Source organism: Lissotriton vulgaris, chromosome 7 (genome assembly GCF_964263255.1).
Source record: "Lissotriton vulgaris chromosome 7, aLisVul1.2, whole genome shotgun sequence".
NCBI classification, from domain to species: domain Eukaryota; kingdom Metazoa; phylum Chordata; class Amphibia; order Caudata; family Salamandridae; genus Lissotriton; species Lissotriton vulgaris.
This window is the reverse complement of record NC_141695.1, coordinates 463,177,280-463,199,587: the sequence shown is the minus strand read 5'-3', so window position 1 is coordinate 463,199,587 and position 22,308 is coordinate 463,177,280. Positions and strand designations below refer to the sequence as shown.

The 22,308-nt window shown below is 41.6% G+C and overlaps 1 protein-coding gene across 1 annotated transcript in view; it reads left to right on the top strand.

Moving 5' to 3' along the window:
* CHMP2A (charged multivesicular body protein 2A) overlaps positions 1-2,842 on the top strand; it is a 247,173-nt gene extending 244,331 nt beyond the window's left edge. Inside the window, exon 6 of the mRNA XM_086930503.1 lies at positions 585-2,842. Coding sequence (XP_086786629.1) covers positions 585-706 — 122 coding nt within the window. The 3' untranslated portion in view covers positions 707-2,842. The remainder of the gene's footprint in view (positions 1-584) is intronic.
* The last annotated feature ends 19,466 nt before the right edge of the window (positions 2,843-22,308 follow it).

The window sequence follows — 22,308 nt, the reverse complement described above, 5'->3', positions numbered from 1 at the left end:
GTAAATGCATGCACTGCATTGGAGTGCTGAAATAAAAATATAGTTCTGTGATGTCAGCAGTGGAAGGATACAAGTCATCCAGTCAATGATATAGTAAATAAGCTAAGTGCCAACAGAGGGACAAACGCAAGAAGGGGGAAGGACAGCCCTGGAGTAAGAAGTAAGAGAGTATGAGATTGATAAGAAAGATAGCAAATTATAACCAGTGTGATGACTCGAAGTTCACTGGTATTGTCCACAATAGTTTTTGGGTAACAAATAGTTAAATGTGTCTGTCGACGAGACCTAAAAAGACCTTTTCCAATTTCTTTTTTGCACAATTTAGTCGGTTGTGTCTTTGTAATTGACTTACATGTGTGTTGGGTGCCACCTCTGTGGGTTGTGCACAATATGATTGCTTTAGTGTTTTCGTTCCTTCCTTTTGGCCATACAACCAGTTAGTAATGGATTGTGTATTTATAGATCCCCTTTCCCTTTGTGTCGGCCAAAGTGGATGGGTTGGTGCCACTCCTTCGCATTTATTGCTTGCAAAGTGTTTTGTTGATCTTTTCATGGCCCTTTATTTTCCTTCCCTTTTCTTCTAGATCTTCCTGCTACAGGCGGGTCACTGAGTGTGGCTGCTCAGAAGAAAGCTGAGAGTGCTGCGGCCCTGGCAGACGCCGATGCCGACTTGGAGGAACGTTTGAACAATCTCCGAAGGGATTAATAAACTGGCTGTCTGGCTTTGGTGTTTCTGCCATCTGCTGAGAGTGACGTTTCACTTTATTTTAAATGTAGGTTTGGAGAAATCAAGGTTGTGTGGGCAAGGAGTTGAGCTCCGGCCTTGGTGAAAACTCTTCTGTTAAGCTGACCCTAGAATGAAGCTGGCAGATTGGGTCTGCTCAAAGTCTGACTTTTCCGTTCAGTGGGCATTTTGTTTTTACCTGAGAGACTTTAACCTCTGATATTGTCTTACTGTCTCTTTTTGATTTGTGTTGACATTTAGTTTTTTGCTGCTCTTGTGTGGAAATAGTCCATTATTTATGTCTTCTGTTAATATCTGCTTATACTTTGCTTCATGATTTTTTCTTATTCATGGCCAGCTTGCTTTGCTTTCTTCATGCTCATCGTTCACTTTTTCACTAGAAGACCAGTTTCTCTTCAACTGAGTCCTTCATCAACCTGGAGGCAAATATCTTCTGCCTTGTGTGAAGTTTTTGCAGAATAGTTGCAGTCTACCTTGTAATAGTTTAATCCTGGCGAAAACAAAGTTCCTGACCTTGTTTCCACAAGTAGTTTTGTCTGTCATTATAAGCCAAGATTTTGCAGAAAATCTGCCAAAGATGCAAAATACTTCTTTCATCAGAGACCTACAGTAATCTGGCACACTTTTTTCTATAATTTTCAGATTCTTTAAATCCATTTTGAAAACAGAACTGGGGACTGCTGTGTGGAGAGTCTTGCAACACATGCACAATATGACTTATTTTCTTAGTCATAGAGGGAAAGCCTTTCAAATGTGGTTGTTGAGGAGTAGTGGTGGGACCCAGAATACCGTACTTTATTATTTTGTGGGGAAATCATTAAATTGGAAAAAGAATTATGAACGGTTGATGCTTCTTAAAATATGATCAGCTTTTGTTCCTCGTCACTAAAGCATGTATTCATTTTTAGTTGTGTGCCTTCCTGTTACTTTTTTCATTCTGCTCCAGCAAAATTAGTTTTAACATCTTTCTGGTTCAAAGAGCAGGTCTTGGATCTTCTGTCACTTCTTGAGTAGAACCTGTACTCTGTTGAGACTTGGTAGGGGCGGAGGAATGGCACCTTGGGTCTTACAGCACGGTCTATTGTGGTTGCAAAGATGTTGGAAGGTGCAGCACGCATTAGTATTGGTACACACACAGTTTAAATGGAGGTGATATACAGGAGTGCGTGGAGTAAACCTAGAGACGATCAAGTGAAGCTAGGGAACTCGCCACATAGTGAGGTCTGGAACTGATCCCATGGAAGAAAGGTAGGACGGTATCTAGAGAGCTTGGTGGAACTGGAAAACCACAGGAGGCCGGGAAGTAATAATTTAGCAAGAAGTAGTTTGTAGACTTTGTGATTAAGACATTAGACCTTGAAAATCTGTGTGTATAGATGCATATCTATCTATCTATCTATATATATATCTATATATATATATATATATATATATATATATATATATATATATATATACACACACACACACATATAGCGAGAGATGAGTGAGAGAAGAAGCATTGGAGACAGGGAATCACAAGCTGACAGTGGAGAAAGGTGCAAACAGATTTTGGAGACATGGTAATGCCTTTGGCTCTGGGCCTACTGGAAGAATTTGGTCACCTTTCCTAAGAACTGAACATTTAAGTATTTCGGCCTTCCGGGCTGAAAGGGGCGCTGTATGTGTAAATAATATTAAAATGACTGTATATCAGTGGCAAGGGTTCAGTGGTACCTTCCTGATAAAACTGCCAGAACTGTTACTTGTCCCTCAAGTACCATTATTTTCATTTTTGAATATGGAGGCAACAAGCCTAGCCAGTTAAATCACCGTCAAATAAGAGACGATACATGTGTTAAATTGAACTACTGTGCTTCTCAAACTGACTACAATATAAAAGGTGGCTGAGACCCTCACATCCACAGCCTTTGTGCTTGGTGTAGCAGTCTCATTTGGGGTGAGGCCTTTATGAAGTGTGGGGGTGAGGAGAACAATTTGCTGGAGTGTTTGAAAATTGAAATTTGGGGACTTTTGTTTGTATATCTTCTATAAATATATACATATATATAAATGACTGTGATTTTTGTTCTAATAAACTATGGAGATTTGTAATGCTTTCTAGTGTTTTCTGCTTATCATACCTATTGAGCTGATCATTTGGGCAAATACCAGACCATCTTCTGAAAAACCTTTTTTCTTATCGGAGGGTTCATAAAGTGCAAGAGAATAGCCGTATGGGAATAAAAGTAGGTGTAACATCCTAATCCTTTAATTGCAATTTACTTACACTGTCCAAAGGGAATAGGTTCTGCCCACCTTACATTCAGCAAAAATAGTAGTGTGAAATGTGTTTCCTGTGTTTGTGTCTGAAGTAAGTCTTCTCCCATACTTCTATCTCTAGCTTAAGAGTCTTGGAAAATGTGTAGCGGTTCGAAATTTGAAGGTAGCCCTTACTGCTAGTGTTGTTTCTTTACCTGAGTTAGCTGTGGTCCTTTGGCTTTTTATTTGCACTAGTCCTTTATTTATTAATGAAGTAATTTTAATAGTGCCAAAAAGCCATGCAGGCACATCAGTATGGCAGTAGATGAGTGGTAAGTGCCACATCGATAAAGCCTAGCAATATTTACTGCAGGGTAATATAAAAATAAGCAGTAGTCCTTGATATGAAAATTAACAATAGTGACGCTTCAACTTTGATTCCCGATGTTTAGGCAATTGCAACTGCATTTTTTAAATCTTTGTAATGGGCGATTAAGTGTTTTCTCAGAATTATGTTTAATCCTTACTTTGGTTCTGCATATTTTGGTTATTTAGCACTGTTGTACATTGCTTTTCCTTATTTGGGGCATCCACCTGACCTCATCTTATCACATCTTATCACATCATACCACGGCACACTTCAACAGGCATATTCACTCCACCTTATCTACTGTTGCTGCCCCTCAGCATGCAAGAAGGGATTGCCTAAAGCACAACACATGTGCTTAAAGGAACTCTTTATGCAGCAACAAGTCTTGTGACTTATGCCTGTAGGTTTAACCCTGTGACACCACTTTTGATCACCACTCAGTGAGTTTCCCTAGTGCAAATAGTATTCAAGTCACTGCATCACACAAAACTATACCTAACACAAGAATCAAACCCACACAGCAAGCTCAGTAGTGCAGTGGTCATTGCTGGATGAGAAGCAAGATGTGGCAAGTACTGCCTCCACATCACATTGTCACCTTGTGACTCCCATCTGACCATGTACATAGAAGCAGTCCATGAGATAAGTGTTTTGGAGTTGCTATACAAATAGTCATTCAAAAGACTCATACCATCAGTTACTGCAGAGAACACTTGTTAAAAGATAATCTATTCATTCACCAGTCGCTGCAAAGAAGCTCCAGTAGGTAGCTTGGTACCTAGCTTTAAAGATCTCCATAACAATCACAGTGTTGGGGGGCCTTACGGAGTGAAATTCAAATAGTCAAAAACATCATACAAATAGTTTATCCAGGATAAAGCAAGGTAAAAATTACAATAAATAAATATTCGGGTAAAAGAATTTTAGATACTTCTCCAAACGAATATGCCTGAATATCAAATCAAACCATTCTTTTTGACGTCCACTTTTGATTCTTGATGCCAAATCCATCCCTAAAACTTGGGCTAGAGTATATTGGACCAGCCAGCAGCCCTGGCTACTAATAGCACTAGTCTCAACACAAAAGCTCTCTTCACCCAAGTTATGATTGAAACAAGGAACTTAGTTTGGCCTGGCTATAAAAGCCCCAAAATGTGTAGAATCAATTGTGTAATCCTGCTATGCCGTGCAATATGCCTAGTAGCATCACTTTAAAATGGCCGAATATCACCTCATCGGTTACTTGGCAAGGCCCGCATATTTGACCAATTTAGGAAGTCAAACAATGATTTCACATGTGCCAGCAAAGACATTCTTGCAGTGCCTTCAAATGTATGACCTCCTATAAGCAATCTTAATAAGAGTCCTGGCAATGTAGCCAAAATAATGCAAATGACAACTAATACCACTCATCCAATCTATAGGGTTGGTGAACTAGGACCTAACCCTAGCAATCTATAAAGAAAGTTATTTTTGGCTACATCCTATTAGTGGAGGTGAACTGAATGCTAAAACTGTCAAAATGTGAAACAAGTGCCAAAGGAACCCGATCCAAAACAAGCATCCTCTTTGGGTGAGGATTTGTCACATTTTTAACAATTGCATTTTTCTTCTTGCAAAAAGTTGTGAAATACTGCACATGACCCTTTCCGTAGGGAATGACAATATTAAGTACTTAGGTTATTCTTTTCTGGGCGTAAGCCCATAAAACAAATAAAGTTTGATGTAAACTACATATTTTATGGTTAAATCAAATGAAATACACAGTAGACAATTTAAAGCAATTAAAATGTTTATAAGCAAAAAATAATTTCCTAGCCCATACTAATGTTTGCGCACTAACATCAATACACCCAGACAGATAAGTTTAAAACGTTATTGTGACAATAATAATTCTGTCTTCTCCTACACTTTCTGCTAAGATGCCTCATTCATATACAATATGCATGCCAATGAAAATACATTGTATTTGGAACTAGGGTACTAATAAGCACAGATTCATTTGTTTAGTTCTACAGGTTAAACTACCTTTGTGCAACTGACTGAAGAAACTGCTTTATACGTCCCAGGTTAAATTCTAGAGATCTGGAATCACTTTGCTAAAGAAAACAAATGCCATTCTTTTAAGCAAATCAGAAATAGGAGCGAGTTTGCACTCCAACCGGACGCACAGCATGCTCTGTGAATATACCACAAACTCTCCCACTGTTTATCCTTACTTCATCAAATGTTATTCCTTGTACTCCTTTATGTTCCTGTTTTTCTTCAAAACTTTTAATCCCGTCACATGCAGGGCTGTTATTGTGTACAAATATTTCTTCTGCAACAAATCTGCCAATCCAGGCCTGTCTTTGAAGATTGATATATACATAAACATCCTCAATAATGGATCTCTTTAACCCAATGCATTTCGGGCATTTAATCGCCCTTCCTCGGGGGTTCACTGAAAAGTTTGAAAAAATTCACATTAGTCAACGTTCTCAAACCATTATACATCATTTAAACAACTCAGTAAACAATCGATACCCTGCTTTTACTAATAACTAACGTTTTCCCTCTAAAGGCTCAACTGATGGCCATTAAAACTGCTTTGCAAAGCGTCTAACACTCTTCATAACCGTCACACTCTTTGCCTTAATACCCATATATAACCCCACACACCATTCCAAAACCTGATGTTACACATTACTCCACAATGACCTGTGTATCCACATGCCAAACCTCTGTTAACCTTCGTCCAACTGACATTGTAATCTCCTCCCCGACGTTTTCCCTCCTTGCACCAAACAATGTTTCCCTCATTTCTGCTGTTTCCCTCATCAAATACGAGCCCCTGACTCCACCCTCCAGGTCAACCAATCCCATAATACCACCATTCGTTTTAATCTCCTACATAACTAGACATCCTTCATCTTCATCTTCGTCTCAACTGTCGTCCCTCGATGAATGTGGTAAGGAGCGTCCGTGCTCTAGGCACGGTTCTGCGGAGCCAGAGGTAAGGTCGACTTCGCGCCTCACTCCCTTTCCAGAAGACGCAGGGACCCACGCTCAAATTAAAGAATTTTACGAGGCCAGGCACCATATTTTTGAGCGGGCCGACCTCTCTGGTCAGCCCTCAGGCCCTGTGGGGTTGAAAGGGGCCCCCACTGGATTTGACGCCCTGTGCTTCCATGGCGCTGGTGGGACCTCGGGGATCTGATTCCGGTTTCGGGACGTTGTGCCATCGTGACCTCCCCGAAGTCTGTGCCGTTGGTGCAAGCCACATCCTTATCCCAGACGACACGTAGCCGGAACGGCGTTGCTAGATGCCGATTCCGACGTTGATTGAACTCAGGGGTTCTATGTTGTCGTCTGAACACTTTGAAGATGATTTAGGTTTGGCAGAGGAATGGTAGGGGTCTTGGAAATGCCAGAATGTGTCTGCAGAGCAGATGGACTGGTATGGGGGAACTTGGGGAGGCCAGTGGATTGGACACTTCTCTAGATACTGGCATGCTCTCTCCAACAACTGTGGCCACTGAGGAGGAGGCATCTTATGCAATGGTGTTTAAGTGGGCAGCTGAGGTCCTCAGACTAGAGTTGCCCTCTGTGCAGGTCAGGACTAATTGCCTGACTGAATTGCTTCAACTTTAAGCTTCCACCTCTGAACCACTATTGCCCTTCAATGAGGTACTAACTTATGTCCTTCTAGGCACCTGGTCCAAGCCTAGCACATGGTCTCCTTTGCATAGGACTATTGCACGCTGCCATCGCCCAGCTCCGGGCGACCCAAAGGTCCTCAGCCAACACCTAACCCCTGACAGCTTGGTGGTGCAGGCTTCTACATCGCAGGCCGCGTCCCCTTCTGCCCTTCCGGATGGGGAAACCAAGAGGCTGAATTCACTTGTAAAGAAGATTTTTTCTTTCCCCAGCTTGGCATTGTGGTTGGTGATTACTGCATGCTTATACGGCCGTTTCTTCCACTCTCTTTGGGAGACGGTTGTGCAAGTGCTGCCTCAAGTCTTGGAGGAGACCCGGGCTGTGCGGTCTCAGGCAGTTAAGGTCAGGAGAGATGCAGCAAATTTCACCATAAGGTGTGGCCTTGACACAACTGACTCACTTGGCAGATTGATTTATTTGACAGTGGTCTTGAGGCGCCATACCTCTCTTAGGACAACTGGCTTCTTGGGCGATGTCCAAGCAAATTTGATGAACAAGCCCTTTGATAGCACCTGTCATTTTAGGGAGAAGGCAGACTCTGCCCTAGTGAGGTACAAGGACTCTTGAGCTACGGCCAGATCCTTGGGCCTCTCTTTTACACCTCTTGGCCAGTTTATATTTTGCCCCTTTCGTGACCTAATGAGCAAAACAATGATGGATTAAACCCAGATCTCTTTACTGGGTGTGAGTGGCTGAAACATTTCAGCACTCTGTCCATCATCTTATGTTTGTTATGTTTTCCCTATGTTGCCAAGAATATGCCCAGATGAGGGTCCCTTGCTCGCTGTGCCACTGGATTCAAGCTAGTCTGGCTGCTGAGGGGTGATACCCCGTACACAGTTCCAGGTTTCATTGTATCCGGTTTAGGGAGGACCTAGCCTGGCAGTTTGGGCTGGACTGTTTCTATGAGCGGCAGGGTCCGGCGGCCACCTCCCCCATTAGGTCAGAGGAACGCCGCCCTCCGCCACCAACCACAAATAAAGTAATAATAAAACAAGTTTCTAACCTGTTTTATTTTAATCCCCCTGGACCTGCCCCCAGGACTCTGGCGAATCTTGGGGGCTGGTCCAGGGTATGACGCTGGTGGGGAAGTGATAGTACACTCCCTTATTCCTTCACTTTGCATAAGGTATTTGGCTGGCCGTTTCAGGCCGGCCAAACACCTCATGCACAGTGAAGCTTTCACCAGCCCCAGCTGCATTGCTCGCGATGGAGTGGACGGCGGAGGCGGTGACGATCAGGTAAGTTTATTTTATTTATTTTTTATTTTGTATCCCGACCCCTGCCACCCTCCCCAGCTCCCTTTTCTGACCCCCTCACCACTTTGGCATTGGACAGGCCGCAACTGGCAGTGTGAAGACTGATTTGCATACGGCTGGGTCCAAACTGGGGTGGCATAGTAAGCCAAAGAACGATGGATTAAACCCAGATACTTAACTGGGAGTGAGTGGTTGAAAAGTTTCAGCACTCTGTGTGTCATCTTGTTGTGTTTGCTATGTATTCCCTTAGTGGCCAAGGGTTTGCCCAGACGTGGGTCACTTGCTTGCTGTGCCACTGGATTCAAGCTAGTCTGGCTGATGAAGGGTGATACCCCGAAACTGGTCTCCGGATGCTTGTTTCCGGCCAAGGGAGGACCTAGCCTGACAGTTCCCATGAAGAGTAGGGTCATGACTGATTTGCATTTGGCTGGGTCCAAACTGGGGTGGCATAATAAGCAGCAGAACAATGGATTAAACCCAGATCTCTTGACTGGGGATGAATGGCTAAAAAGTTTCAGCACTCCGTACATCATCTTGTTGTGTTTGTGGGGTACACTTTAACACCAGCCAAGAGTCCAGGACATTAGAGCACCACTTGTGGGTTAGGACTACCTCCAGTACAGGTCAGCAGCAGGGTCTAGAACAGGTGCAGCTCGGAATGGTCAGCTGGGCAATTGCAAGGAGAGATGCTATGGAAGCTCATTTTGTTCCTGTAACTCAAGCAAGGCAGGCTGATCCAATCTTTCTTCAAGTTCTTCAGACAACAGGGCAGTCCTTTTTTTTTTATTTTTTTTATTCTTCACAGGTCCAGAAGCGTTTGGAGGAGAGTTTCGGCGGGAGGGTCTACTTTTATGCCCATTACCAGCCTGCGGGTGGAGAACAATCCTTTGTCCAACCCCTAACCTGGCCAGTTCATCCTCTCCACTGGGTTAGGAGCCAGTCTGACTAGAGACACAAATGGGAGGCAAGCCTAGATATGAACTTCATCTGCCAGTGAGAAGGTAGGCATCCTTTGAACCTCATGAAGGGGCTGGGAACAGCTCTCAGGCCACCCTGTCAAGGGAGGAGACCACTCCCACCCCCTCACCCCCCTACCCACACCCAGAGCCCTTTTTCTACAGTCTCACAGCAATACACATATAACTAGAGGGGAGCTCTCATTAATCAGGTGACAACTGGAGACTGGCAGGAACGCCTTTTGGTTTTAGTCATGAAAATGACCACTTTCTAAAAGTGTTTTTTCCAAAATAGTAACAGTAAATCTGACTTCATCATGAAGTTGAATTTCAAATTATTATTAAAATGAGTTCTTTTTCTACCTATTTCAAAACCTGAATTTAGTACTTATTAAATTTAATTCTGTAAACCAGCGTTAACCTGTAGGAGATCCAGCCTTGCTACAGTTTAAACAAGCATTGGCATAGCCAAAAGGTCTCGCTTTTACGACCTAAGTATTTAGTTATGCAGCAGAATATCCTTGGTGCAACAACACCAACTGTTGCATGGCTAAACACTTATAAGGTCCCAAATGCGAGACCTATTGGCTATGACAATGTTTGTTAATGTATTGTGATTGACTGATAATTGTTGTTACATTGCTGTAAAGCACTCTGGTACCCCCAGGGTTTTGCCAGTGCTGTATAAAACTCCTAAAATAAAAAATAGAAAAAATAAGCAAAAACAAGTCCCATATAGAGTGACCAATATGTCAATGGGATTAAAGGCCTAGGCCAGACATGGGATTAACAGTATCGAGCAAGCCAAGGTCAGTACTTAATTTGAGCAGGTGTTTTCCGGTGCTCGGCACTGGCCCTTAATTGTCATCAACGGCGCTTGTGACAGTCTTCCACAAGGTGGCGGTGTCTGGCTATACCAGAGATGACCACAGCAAAAGTCAATTATTAATTCAATATACTTTAAAAATGACTTTTATTGCCGCTCAAGCCATTGTTATAGTTTTGGGGGCCTTGAATAGTCCACATTGTCACACTTGTAGGAGTGCGATGGTTTGTAGTTGTGTTGGTACTATCATAGGCAGCTCTGGCAGGAGCAGTGGGTGGTGCAAGTCGCTTATTTATTTTTTGCAAATTAAGCTCTGGTCAGGGTAGAGCTGGAGCCCTCCTAAGAAGCTGGCACAAGATGGGCCAAGGGTAGCTGGTGTCCTGGGCCTTTCTATCTTGTGTTGCTGTGGAGGGAACTCTCTTTTCCGAATACAGGTTTCGATGCTGACTTCTCATGGTGTTTGGATGCCACCACTTCCATTTCAGGGAGTGCCAGAGCCAAATGCCACACAAGGGCAATTGTTGACCAATCAGCAGGAAGGAATCAAAGCTAGCAAGGTTTTAAAACTTAAAAAAGAAACTAATTTAAACAGAGCAAAATCACAGTGCCGCTGCTGATCCGCCACAGTAAGAGTCAGATTTTGCCAAGAAGAGGCGCGCCAATTCTAAAAACATCTGCAAAGGAATTTTCCCGTCTTTTTTTTCTTTCTTTTTTTTTTTTACTTCTTTCGGGACCCCAGTAGAAAGTATGTGAGTTTCTGCCAGAAATCCTACCAAAAAGAGAATTGTTAAAGCTATATATACAAAGTTCCAGAAAGGAGAGGGGTTCGGTTTAGTTACAGAGAGAAACAGAAGAGAGGCCGAAACGTCCCACAGGAAAACATGCTTTCTCAGAACTCCCCAAAAACACAAAGGGAAAAGAACTCTAGTGCAGAAAGCGGACGTGATGATGTTCTTTGTATCTGAGACGTCCGGGATTTTCTGTCTTTTGGCACAGGACTAAATAGGTATGAAAGAGTGCAGAGTGGGCGAATCCGCCCCCTCTGGAGATATGCTTATAGTACTAGACTCAGCCGCTCATTTTTCAGAGGATGACAAAATGCAAACCATAAGAGTCTGGTATTAATGTACACCTATAATTAGTGCCTAAAAATAAGGCAGTTTGTAAAGTATGTTGTAAAAGCAGGCAATTTTTTAAGATTAATATGGAACAACCTGAGATCGCTGAAAATGTACAACAATAAAGGCTACCTGTCAACATCACACAGAATTCCAGCTGTTGTTATATAAACACCGGGCATCAAGATGCAGAAACCAAACGAGTGGAAGAGTTACTTAGTTAGAACTAGTATTAGGTAGCTTGAAATCTTTGAAGAAAGCAATCTGCAATGCTCTGGGGGAAAGGGAGAGCTTTCAATTGGCCCTGATCTGTTCCTTTGTCTTATAGCAACTTGTAACCAATGCCTTGTTCATGGACTGAAGTGCAAATCAACATCCGACAAGAATGAGCGACAGAAAGGACACTGATCAGTAAAAGTTACATTTAGAAAGGGAAAAAAAGCATAGACAAGTAAAATATTGACTTGAACAAAGTATCTCACGGGAAAAACATATTTAAATAAATAAGAGGAAAGAAAACACAGAGACAATTAAAGAAATAATACACACAAAAATTGCACAAAATGAAAATAAACAATTAACAAGCGCGCGCAAAAAACATTGGAGATAAGAAAGGCAGAAGGCGGCAGATGGCGGCTGCAAGCTTGAGGCCAGGAAAAGCTTGTGGGTAGCACTTTCAAAACCCCCTTACTAAAAGTCGAGCAAGCAGCGTATGCGCTGCTCTAGGCTCGACCTAAAAACGTTCTCATTGCTAGCACGTGTGTATCATAAAATATACATGTACTAATTGTAAATACAATGCACCCTGCCCTTTGGGGTGTTCAGGCCTACTTTCAGGTGTCTTAGAAGTATTAATAAGGAAGGTTTAAGCCTGGAAAACGTTTTATTTTGCCAGGTTGAAATGGTAGTTTAAAACTGCCCACCCAGGCTGTAGTGGCAGGCCTGAGATGTTTTACAGTGACATTTTAGTGGATGGCACAATGAGTGCTGCAGCCCACTAGTAGAATTTAATTTCTCATTAGTAGCATTTAATTTGCAGGTTCTGGTTACAGATAGTCCCATACAATGGGGAATTACAAGCAAATTAAATGTGGCAATTAGGTGTATACCCATTTTAACACATTTGTGAGGAAGGGCAGAAGCACTTTACCATTGGTTAGCAAGGATAAAGTGCACAGAGCCCTATTGCCAAAGAAAGGTTCAGCTGTAGAAGGCCAAACCCAGGAGGAATAGTACACAAAAGAAGGCCTTTTCCAACAGTTGTGCTTGCCTAAATTGAAAACCACGTGCTCCGATCTTGCATGTTAACCTTTGCACTGCAGCATCTGCATAGAGAAGAAATTATTATTGTGGTGAGTCTGCATCCAGTTGGGTCAGAAATGTAGGGAGATTGTTTAAAAATAAATAAAGTCCAAGCATTAAAAAAATACTTGTCCTATTCTTAACCGAAATGGTAATGTCTGAAGTTTCACCAGTAGGTCCAAATTTGATGTGTGCATAATTGTTCACATACAATGTTCAATAACTGAAGTTTTTTGCCATTTGCTAGCAGCCCATCCCAAAATAGGCTCATGTTCACATGGTGGAAAGCTGACTTCTTTTGAGCAGGACATGCTTTTATGTTTTACCTACACAATCATCCAGTGACTATATGTTTCTGTAAAGTTTAAATATGTGTTATATATATGTGTTATATATATGTATATAAAACGCTCCACTGCACCTAGCTCCAGCGCACTCACGGACGGGTGCTATGACGCGGAGGTGCGACCGCGTACAAAATATGCGCTCACTCTTTTTCCCAATTAGGTTTTGAAAAAGCACTCGCAGGGTCTTTTGTCTTCTTTCCAATATTTTAATTCATACAGCCAACAGTCAATATGCCGCGTTTCAGCTTCTGCCTTTTTCTATTGTTTACATGTTATGCGCCCATCAGCGACATTTTTAAAAGACCAACATTAAGTCATGTAATGCAAATAACAATGAGAATCAACGAAGGACCATAAATCATCTTTTTACAGGCACAATATTGGAACATGTCTTATATAGCTTAATCCTGATGTCTACAGCATAATAAATATATATATATATATATATAAAAAATGCTCAATCACCTTTTTTGAAACCTATATATATATATATATAAAGGATTACCCAAAAAAACAACAGGAAATCATCAGGCACTCCACTGTAGAATTAAAACTTACTCAGTTTATTTTTAGAATGACAAGTTTCACATCAACGCGTTTCGGTAGTCAAGCTCCCTTGTTCACGATGTTTTACCACAATTTTTTTTCAAGTTAAAATATACAGTGTAGTGATAGTAGGAAGCGACGATGGACACATAGTTTCGTGTGGGGGCTGAGCTTTGTGGAAAACGGCCATATTTAAATGTGTTACTTATAGCAGCATTCACATGTCTATATTCACCACAAACCAGCTCAATTACCAATCCTTTCATTAATCCTTGGTTGAAATCCATTGAAACTTTTTTTTAAACTAATATATACATTCGGAATATTGTTTCATTAATTTTGTACAATTAAAATAAACGTAGATTAAACGTTTATAAAATAAGATTGTACATTTTTTTAGAATTTTCAGAAAGTGCAAGTGCGGTTTAAAATCGTCAATTTTCGGTTAGTTGAAAAATACGGCGGCAAGTGCTTATTTACATTTGTTCTCAGTACATGTGATTTCCCAAGTGCCAGTGCAACAATACAATTCTATATTATGCATTCCTGATTAGCTAAAAGATCATTTGCAGAAGAAACAGAAATATAAATCAATACAATTTCCTATATCGATCATGAACTCATATCAATTCAAAGAAAGTTAGTAAGTGTCTAGGATCTGTGTATAGTTCTATGATTACATTTGACTCATTAAAAGTGCTAGTGCTTATGTAAACAATAATAATTTCTTAATGTAAACAATTCACTCTCTTCAATGTAAACCAGTTTTCAACACAGTACTCTATTTAAGGAATAAAGTGCAAGTGCATGGGTAATCTAAATACCATTACTTCTGTAAACAATGATAATCTCTCAATGTTAACATTTCACTCCTTTCACTGCAAACCAATTTCAATACAGTACTCAATTGCAAAAATAAAGTGCAAATGCATATGTAAACTAAACACCATTTTCCCTAAAATCCGTTTCATTCAGTGCAAAAATATCAAAAAATGCAAAATTGAATTGTTCCTATATTGCAAGTACTATTTTAGCCCACTTGATGACACCGTTCCTGTTATTATGAATATCGGAACATACTATCACTGTAGAATAAAAAAAGGAGTTTTTTTTCCTTAAAAAAACTCAAACAATTCATGGTTCTAAGTGCAGATTCACATATTAAACACTCTTCATCATTACAATCAGGACAGGCATGTATAGAGGTCCTCATCTACGTTAAGTTCATGCGGTTCCTTGCAATTGAATTATAAAATAAAGTATGTCTCTAACTTGCGGAGTTCTCTTCCCTGTCTCCCCCTCTCGTTTTCTTGGGGACCTCTGCTATACATGTATATTGCAGGCTTACAGGATTACTTTGATGATGGAATTCAAAATGCCGCGTAATGGGATACATTCTGTCCTAATTGATAATGGCTCGCCTGTGTTATAGGATTCGTTGATTAACAGGTAGAGTAGTGCTACCTATATATATATTTTAAGACAAGAGAATTGTAACAGATACACGACAAAATTACTTTTACAGGTCATAAAACTTCTGATGGTTACGGTTTTATTAAAAAATGTTCTAAAATCAGTATGATTCATGCCATGTTGACATGCCTTTCATTTCGAAAATTCTTCGAAACCAGGTTTTTGTTTCAGCCACTTAGAGATACCCTTCTTTTTTTTCCAGTAAATTCACTTCTTACAATCATATCTTTGAGCGATTTGGATAATCTCAGGATTTCTTTTTACTCTAGGACCCAACACTGGATCATTTCGTACAAGATACCAGTGTTTTCTCAGGATAGATCTAGCTTCCTTATGTTTTATATTAGAAGTAGTTATAGATCTAGAATGATCCTGGTTGCTCAAATGTTTGTTCTGTTCCTGCTGTTTTTTAGATCTAGAAGGCGCAAACAGTATCTTTTGCCGTACTAGATTTTTCGCTTTAGTGGATACCCCTTTCAATGTATCTGACTTATATCCCCGTTGGGTAAATCTTTGAGTCATCTCTTTTTCAATTTTATCAAACTCTTCCTCGCTGCTACAGGTTCTCCTAGCTCTCTAGTACTCCCCAAACGGAATACTTCTTATCAATGCGGCTGGATGAGCACTTTCCGCATGGAGAACTACATTTCCAGCAGTAACTTTGCAAAAGACAGTTGTTTCCAGTTTCCCATCAAGGGGTCTGATTCGAATATCCCAAAAATCTATTGTGGTTTTACTGTGATGACCCACAAACTCTAAATTTAGAGAGTTCTGATTAAGGTCATCGATAAACAGTTTGATGTCTGTCTCCGTACCCTGCCACAGTACGAAGACATCATAGATAAACCTAACCCACATCAGAACATGTTCAGTCCACTGGTCGAGGGGACAAACCCCGAGCACCCGTTCCTCCCACCAGCCGAGATGTAAATTGGCATAACTGGGGGAGGAACAGGTGCCCATCGCAGTCCCCCGTTCCTGCAGAAAGAAATCATCGCCAAAAAGAAAAATGTTTTTAGTGAGGCACCACTCCACAAGTTCTAAAATCATACTATTTTGGGCGGCACACCGGGCTGGTCTTCTGTTAAGCTAATATTCACTTGCATATATATATATGTATATATATATATATATATATAGCACAAATCTTCCGAACCTCCACTGCTGTGGCGAAAACAAGAAACGGACCCCACGACTTCAGGCAAGGCAATGATTTATTTAATACCTTTCAAGTGACGCGTTTCAAGTATCGCAGTACTCTTGATCACACACCTCATTTCCGTGTCAGCTCTCTTTTTAAATGCTTTTTTTTCCTTAAACCCTCCTGTGAGTTACACCTCCTGTAGTGAGTCACATGACTTAAACCAAAAACATAGAAATGGTACTTAGAACATTTCTTTTCTCCAGACAAAAAAAAAGGAGCAAATAATATATTACAAATTCGCCCACCAAAAATACATCATGTAATGAATAAAGTATTTAGTGACTGATAGCTTTTGCAATTCAGAAATTAATCATAACTGCTTAAATGCAGATAACCAAAATATGTAGAGACTAGTGCTATACATGCATGAATGCATTGCTCTCATATATCGACCGTATACATCCCAATAAATATACTATATACAATTTACAGTTTATGGAATTGTATACCATTCATTGTGAAACCTCATCAGAGCATACATTGTCACTGCACACGACTCATTGGTAATCTCTAAAAAAAAGTTACCCAATTAAAAAGTCTCCTAGGCTATAATTTATTTCTGGCCAAACTACCCCTAGTCTATATGTCATTAATCTAAGTTCATCCTTCAAATTTCGTTACTGGCATGCTAATATTGAATAATATGAAAATGGAGTGTCAATGTGTATTGTAAAATAAGTGTTATAAAACCACGATACCCTCAAACTTATATCCTACATGGTCAAACAAAATGTATGAATTTTAGCTATCCTGAATATTAAGACCTATTTACACTTATCCTCACTTAACATAGGTGTATGTACATATATATACATGTGTTTTTAATAATGATAATAAAAATAAAAAAATATATAGAAGAAAGAAGGAGAATTTTTTTATACAAGTATATACAATGTTCACTATTGGTAGGGTTTTTTGTATTATAATTTTTTTATATATGTTTGTTTGTGATGTATACATATACTAAATGTACACCATCAAATCTTGTTTTTTTTCCCCTACTCTTGCATAACTCAGCTCGATGGGTATCAATATAGTCAGGACAATCAAAACTCTGGAATAGATATGAAGCCCAATACCCGTGGAAATATAGGAATACTGTGTTGCAAATTACTACAGGATTTCATAAGAAATTGTGGAGGTCTTCCGTCGTATTCAGCCCATTCGGGTGTTTACTATCAAGTTCGACTATATATTTAGTTTCCATCCTCCTTAACAACTTTTCCCTGTCACCACTTCTTCTGAGGGGGGCAACTGCGTCGATTACATAATAGGTAAGGCACGACAGATCCTTGCTGTGTTTCATTTGGAAGTGGCATGCCACTGGATAGGCCCCGTCGTTATTGACGATTGCCCTGAGATGCTGCAATATCCTGACATGCACCTGCAGCTTTGTACTACCAACATAGCTCAAACCGCAGGTGCAGGTCAGGACATATACAGCATACTCAGTCCGACAATTGTAATTTCCTTTAATGGCAGTCTTGACACTGGAAAAAAAAGTATCAAAATGTGCAATATTGATTCCGAATTTGCACGCACGGCAGGTGGAACATTTATAGAATCCTTTTTTGCTTAGCCAGGTACTGCCACTACCTAGCTCTGGACTAGCTTTCACTAACCTGCCGTGCATACTATTTGCTCTCCTAAATGTTATGGTGGGATTTTCAGGGAGTCTATTGCTCAACACACCATCCGTGTTTGTGATTGGCCAGTTTTTTTTTATGATGGATTTAATTATTCGCTCCTGTTTACTGTAAGATATTATCAATCGGGGAGTTTCATTGTCATCAGTCACCTCCAGTAATTTTGGTGCTAACAAGGAATCCCTAGATCTCTCCTCGGTTTTGGATAAGGCCCTTGATAATGTAGAGTCACTGTAATCCCTGGCTTTCAATATATTATATATATGTCACAAAAATTACCTAGAATCTTGAGGCTGCACAACGTAGCAGGTGATGTTACAACCTTTTATTTCGAACATGCTGGCAGCTTACCATCCCTTTTTAAGTCCTTGGCCTGGCGCGTTTCAACGCCGTTATCGCTTCTCATCAGAGGCTGTGACAGCAGAAGGTAATTTATGTCTAAAACCTCCCCTGCATGTTTAATGTCATTGTTTTCTACTGGAGCACCTACTCGGTAGTACTTATTTTTATAATGCACGCCCCCCCCTCCTCCCGCCCCACCCCCCAAGGTGTTCTCCAGGAGTGTGATGGAGTTGCCATGCTTGTGAAATCTCTTGTACTGAAAAAAGAATAAATCTTGAAAGGGGCTTAGAGCCCGCTCCTTACTTACCTTTACTTACTATTGATTGGCTCACACGTCACTTTTGTTTTCTTTCATCCTGTTGGTCAGCGCCTCCTCCTGCCTCTTGCTTTCTGCTCCGCTTCACATCTTTGTCATTCCATTGTCCGCGTACTTTTAACATACTTTATTACTAGTTTTTTGTTTTACTATCTAGCGTCAGCATTCTGCTTGTTTCTTGCTCGTACCTCCCAGCACCTCACTTCTGTCGCTGCATGCCACTCCCTGTTCCTTACTGGCCTGTCTCTTCCACCACCTCGCTCCCTTTACTGCATGCTCCTTCCCCACCCTGTTGCTGGTCCTGGCTTGCTTTATATAGTGCAGAGTTGACTGGAAGGACTTTGAGCGCTTTACTTGAGCGCTAGTTACATTACACAAGGACACATTCATTTTTGCAAGCACCAGAAGATTACGATATTTGCCAAGAATCACATGATGTTGCGCCGGCAACGAGACTCAAACCTGGTTCCCCAGCTCTAAAGTTAGCAGCTCTGGCTGTAATGCCACTGCCTGTCCATGCTCAGTGTTCTAGCCATCTACACTTTAACATGCTGGCAACTGCAATGAGCATTTGTTCAAGAATATATAACTGCATATTAAGTGTAGGGAAAATGAAAATGTTAACTTCTTTGTACGTGCATATCTAAAATCAACAAAAAATGCAATATGACACGGTCTGGCAACGTATCACTTTAAAAAATTTCTTTTTTACTTTAAGCTATGCAGCACAGCAGCTCGAACTGCTGTGCAAAATTGAAAAAAAAACATGGACAAAGCCAAAAGATCGCGCACAAGCAAAACCTATTGGCTTTGTAGTGCTTGTTAATTAAATAATGAAGGTCAAAATACTGCCCTGACAGCCCAGTCCCCAACCCCAAAAACTGACTGCGAGGGTACTAATACTCAATGTTGCTAAATAAGATGCCTCCTTTTCAAGTTTACTTATTATCTTAAATGCTTGTCGACAACCTCTTTTATATATTTTTATTGTTGATTGTTTTAAAAGCAATGCAGTTTTTGTTATCTCTGTATTCTAATTCTCCAGTATTAGGGGTGTCTTTCATAGATTCACATGCTTGAATATTCCCCGTCGTCAAAGTGGGAGTCCCACGGTACATAAAATAGCAGTAATATATGCATGTATATATGAGAAATATTATAAATAAAATATACATACATATAATGCAATAAAAAGAGTAAACTTAAAAAGTACCATAGAACAGAATAGGCCCATTGAAAAGCCCAAGGGAGAATTCACTTTAGTAACTTATAGGAGTCATTATGTGTTGGTCCACATCCCAGCCAATCAGACTGTAGCCTCCTCTAGAACCTTCTCCTCAGAAGCCCAAGTCCTCAGATTTTCTACCGCACGTCGTGTGAAGGGAGTCTCCCTGAGCTCTGCTCAGTTTCTTTCAAGTTTCTTCATATTTCTTCATATTTCTCTTCAAAATGTCTTCTTCAAAGAAAACTCTGTTCAAGGCTTGTCCATCCTGTGGGAAACTTCGCCTTTTTCATGAGGATCCACACAGTAAGTGTATTTACTGTCTTTATCCGGACCATGTTGTCTCTACCTGCAGACTCTGTCGCAAATTTCCACCTAAGACTTTGAGAGACAGAGAGGCTCGTCTACTTCTGTGGCTACAGAAGTTGAAATCATCTGATAACATCGTTTCCGATGTTGAGAGTATGTCATCTGGTTTTTCGAAAACCTCTCAGAAGCGTGGGTCTGAGACTGAAGTCCACTCTCCTTTTCTTAAGAAGAGTAAAAAGTTGGGATCTTCCAAGGATGTCTCCTCACAAGACTTGCTTCAGGGCGCGCCTACTAGACCTGGTTCTCTGGCGTCTCGACCCAAGACCATGCCCTCCGTTTCTAAAACGGGCATTGGCTCGTCGACGGGCTCGTCGACGCGTCCGTCGACGCCTTCAGCGTCTACGAAGTCTGTTTTAGCAATTTCAACGTCGACGACTACTTCTTCCATGTCGACTAGTTCTGCCACGACGATGATCATCTCGTCGACGAGCAGCCAGGAGGTGAGACCCATCTCATCCATTATTATGATTTCGTCAATCAAACCGTCGACGAAGAAACCATCGTCGACGCAACCACCGTCGACGGCTCTCCCGTCGACGAAGACCAAGGCATCATCGTCGACGACCGGATCCTCGTCGACGACAACCCCGTCGACGATATCGTCGACGCAGACTATGAACCCCCCGTCGACGGCTGCTCCGACGACTGCCTCCTCGTCGACGGCAAAGACTGCAATTCCGTCGACGGCCTCGTCGACGACCAAAAAATCATCGTCTACCAAAAATAAAAATCCTACGCCGGATGCAGCGGCGCCGACGAAAAAACAACTAGAGGGTGTTAAAGCTATACAACTCTCGTCGACGGGCTCGTTGACGACACAACAACCTCTACAATCTACTACCACCTTCAAGGTGGTGTCTACTTCGTCCCTCAAGTCTGTCCCACTTATACAACTAAGTCCTATTAGGAGTGGATCTCAACCTCCGGAGAAATTATTTCAATCTGGAGCAGAGGAATCTGGAAATGATTCAGAAGTGGATCAACTTTATCAACCAGCAACCAGTCCATCGGATTTACACATAAAGTGTCAGGACTACAGCGATGAGGATGAGTATACGGATAATAATGTCGAAGATGGGAATGTCCTTTTTCCATTGGATAACTCACAGCAACCAAATTACGAACGCTTTACACAGATTCCTATGTCTATGGTGAAAAACCTGCAACATATGCTGGATGACTACAATCGTAGATTTCCACCTTCGCTGCCGCCTTCCCCAGCACCCCAAGTGCAGCGGTCCCAGCCTCCAGCTCCACACCCTCCGGCTCCAGTGCCTCAACCACAGTCTCCAGCACCTAGGCCTCGAGCTCAAGCGACTGTTGCACCTACGTCTCCTTTAGGTGCTGCTCCTGATACAGATAATGAGCGTCAAACTCCACAAAACACTGGAGATAATGACACTGATGATGAGGAAATGCAGGATTGGGACAATTATAGGGCACAGACACCCTCTACTCCACCAACATCACCAAGAACTTTGCCACCAGTGGATATCGCAAGTTTCCACAGCCTTATGGTTCGTGCAGCAAAGAGGTTCCACTTAACTTTGGAAACGCAACAAGCGGAATGTTTTTTGTATGACTTTAAAGGCTTGCCTCAACGTCAAACTCATACCATCCCTATCATTGACCACATATGGGAAGAGGGTCTAAAGTTAATGGAGCGTCCTAACTCCATTCCAGCCGTTCTGCCTAGACTGGACAAAAAATATAAAGCACCGCCTACTTCCCCGGCCTGCTTAGTTTCACAGCCTAAGGCAGACTCAGTGATCACTCAGGCGGCACAAAAAAGGTCTCGAAATCCAGCCATACCCCTGACTTCCCCCCCGGATCAGGATGGCCGTAAATTGGACTCAATTGGTAAGAAATTTACCACAATGGCAGCGACTACGGTAAGAGCTTCCAACGCCTTAGCCATTCTGGGTCGATACGACCGCCAAATGTGGTCCGAGATCGCTGGTCTTCTCCCCCCAAATGCCCGATTCCATCCGGGATGAAGCACAGGCCATCATTCTCGAGGGAGCAAAGATATCAACGGAAATAATCGACTGTGCCGTCGATATAGCCTCTACTGGCTTCCGACAATTGGCGGGTGCTGCAGTTTTACGTCGCCAAGGCTGGCTGAAGTCAACAACCTTCCGTCCGGAAGTTCAATCTAGAGTGCTCGATTTGCCCTACGATGGCGAGTCTCTGTTCGGTAAACACGTTGATGATGCTCTGGAACTCATCAAAAAGGACACGGACACAGCGAAGTCCTTAGCAACTCTTCAATACAGAAAGAGGCCATTTCGTGGGGCACGTGGTAGAGGAGGAGGAACCTCTACTTT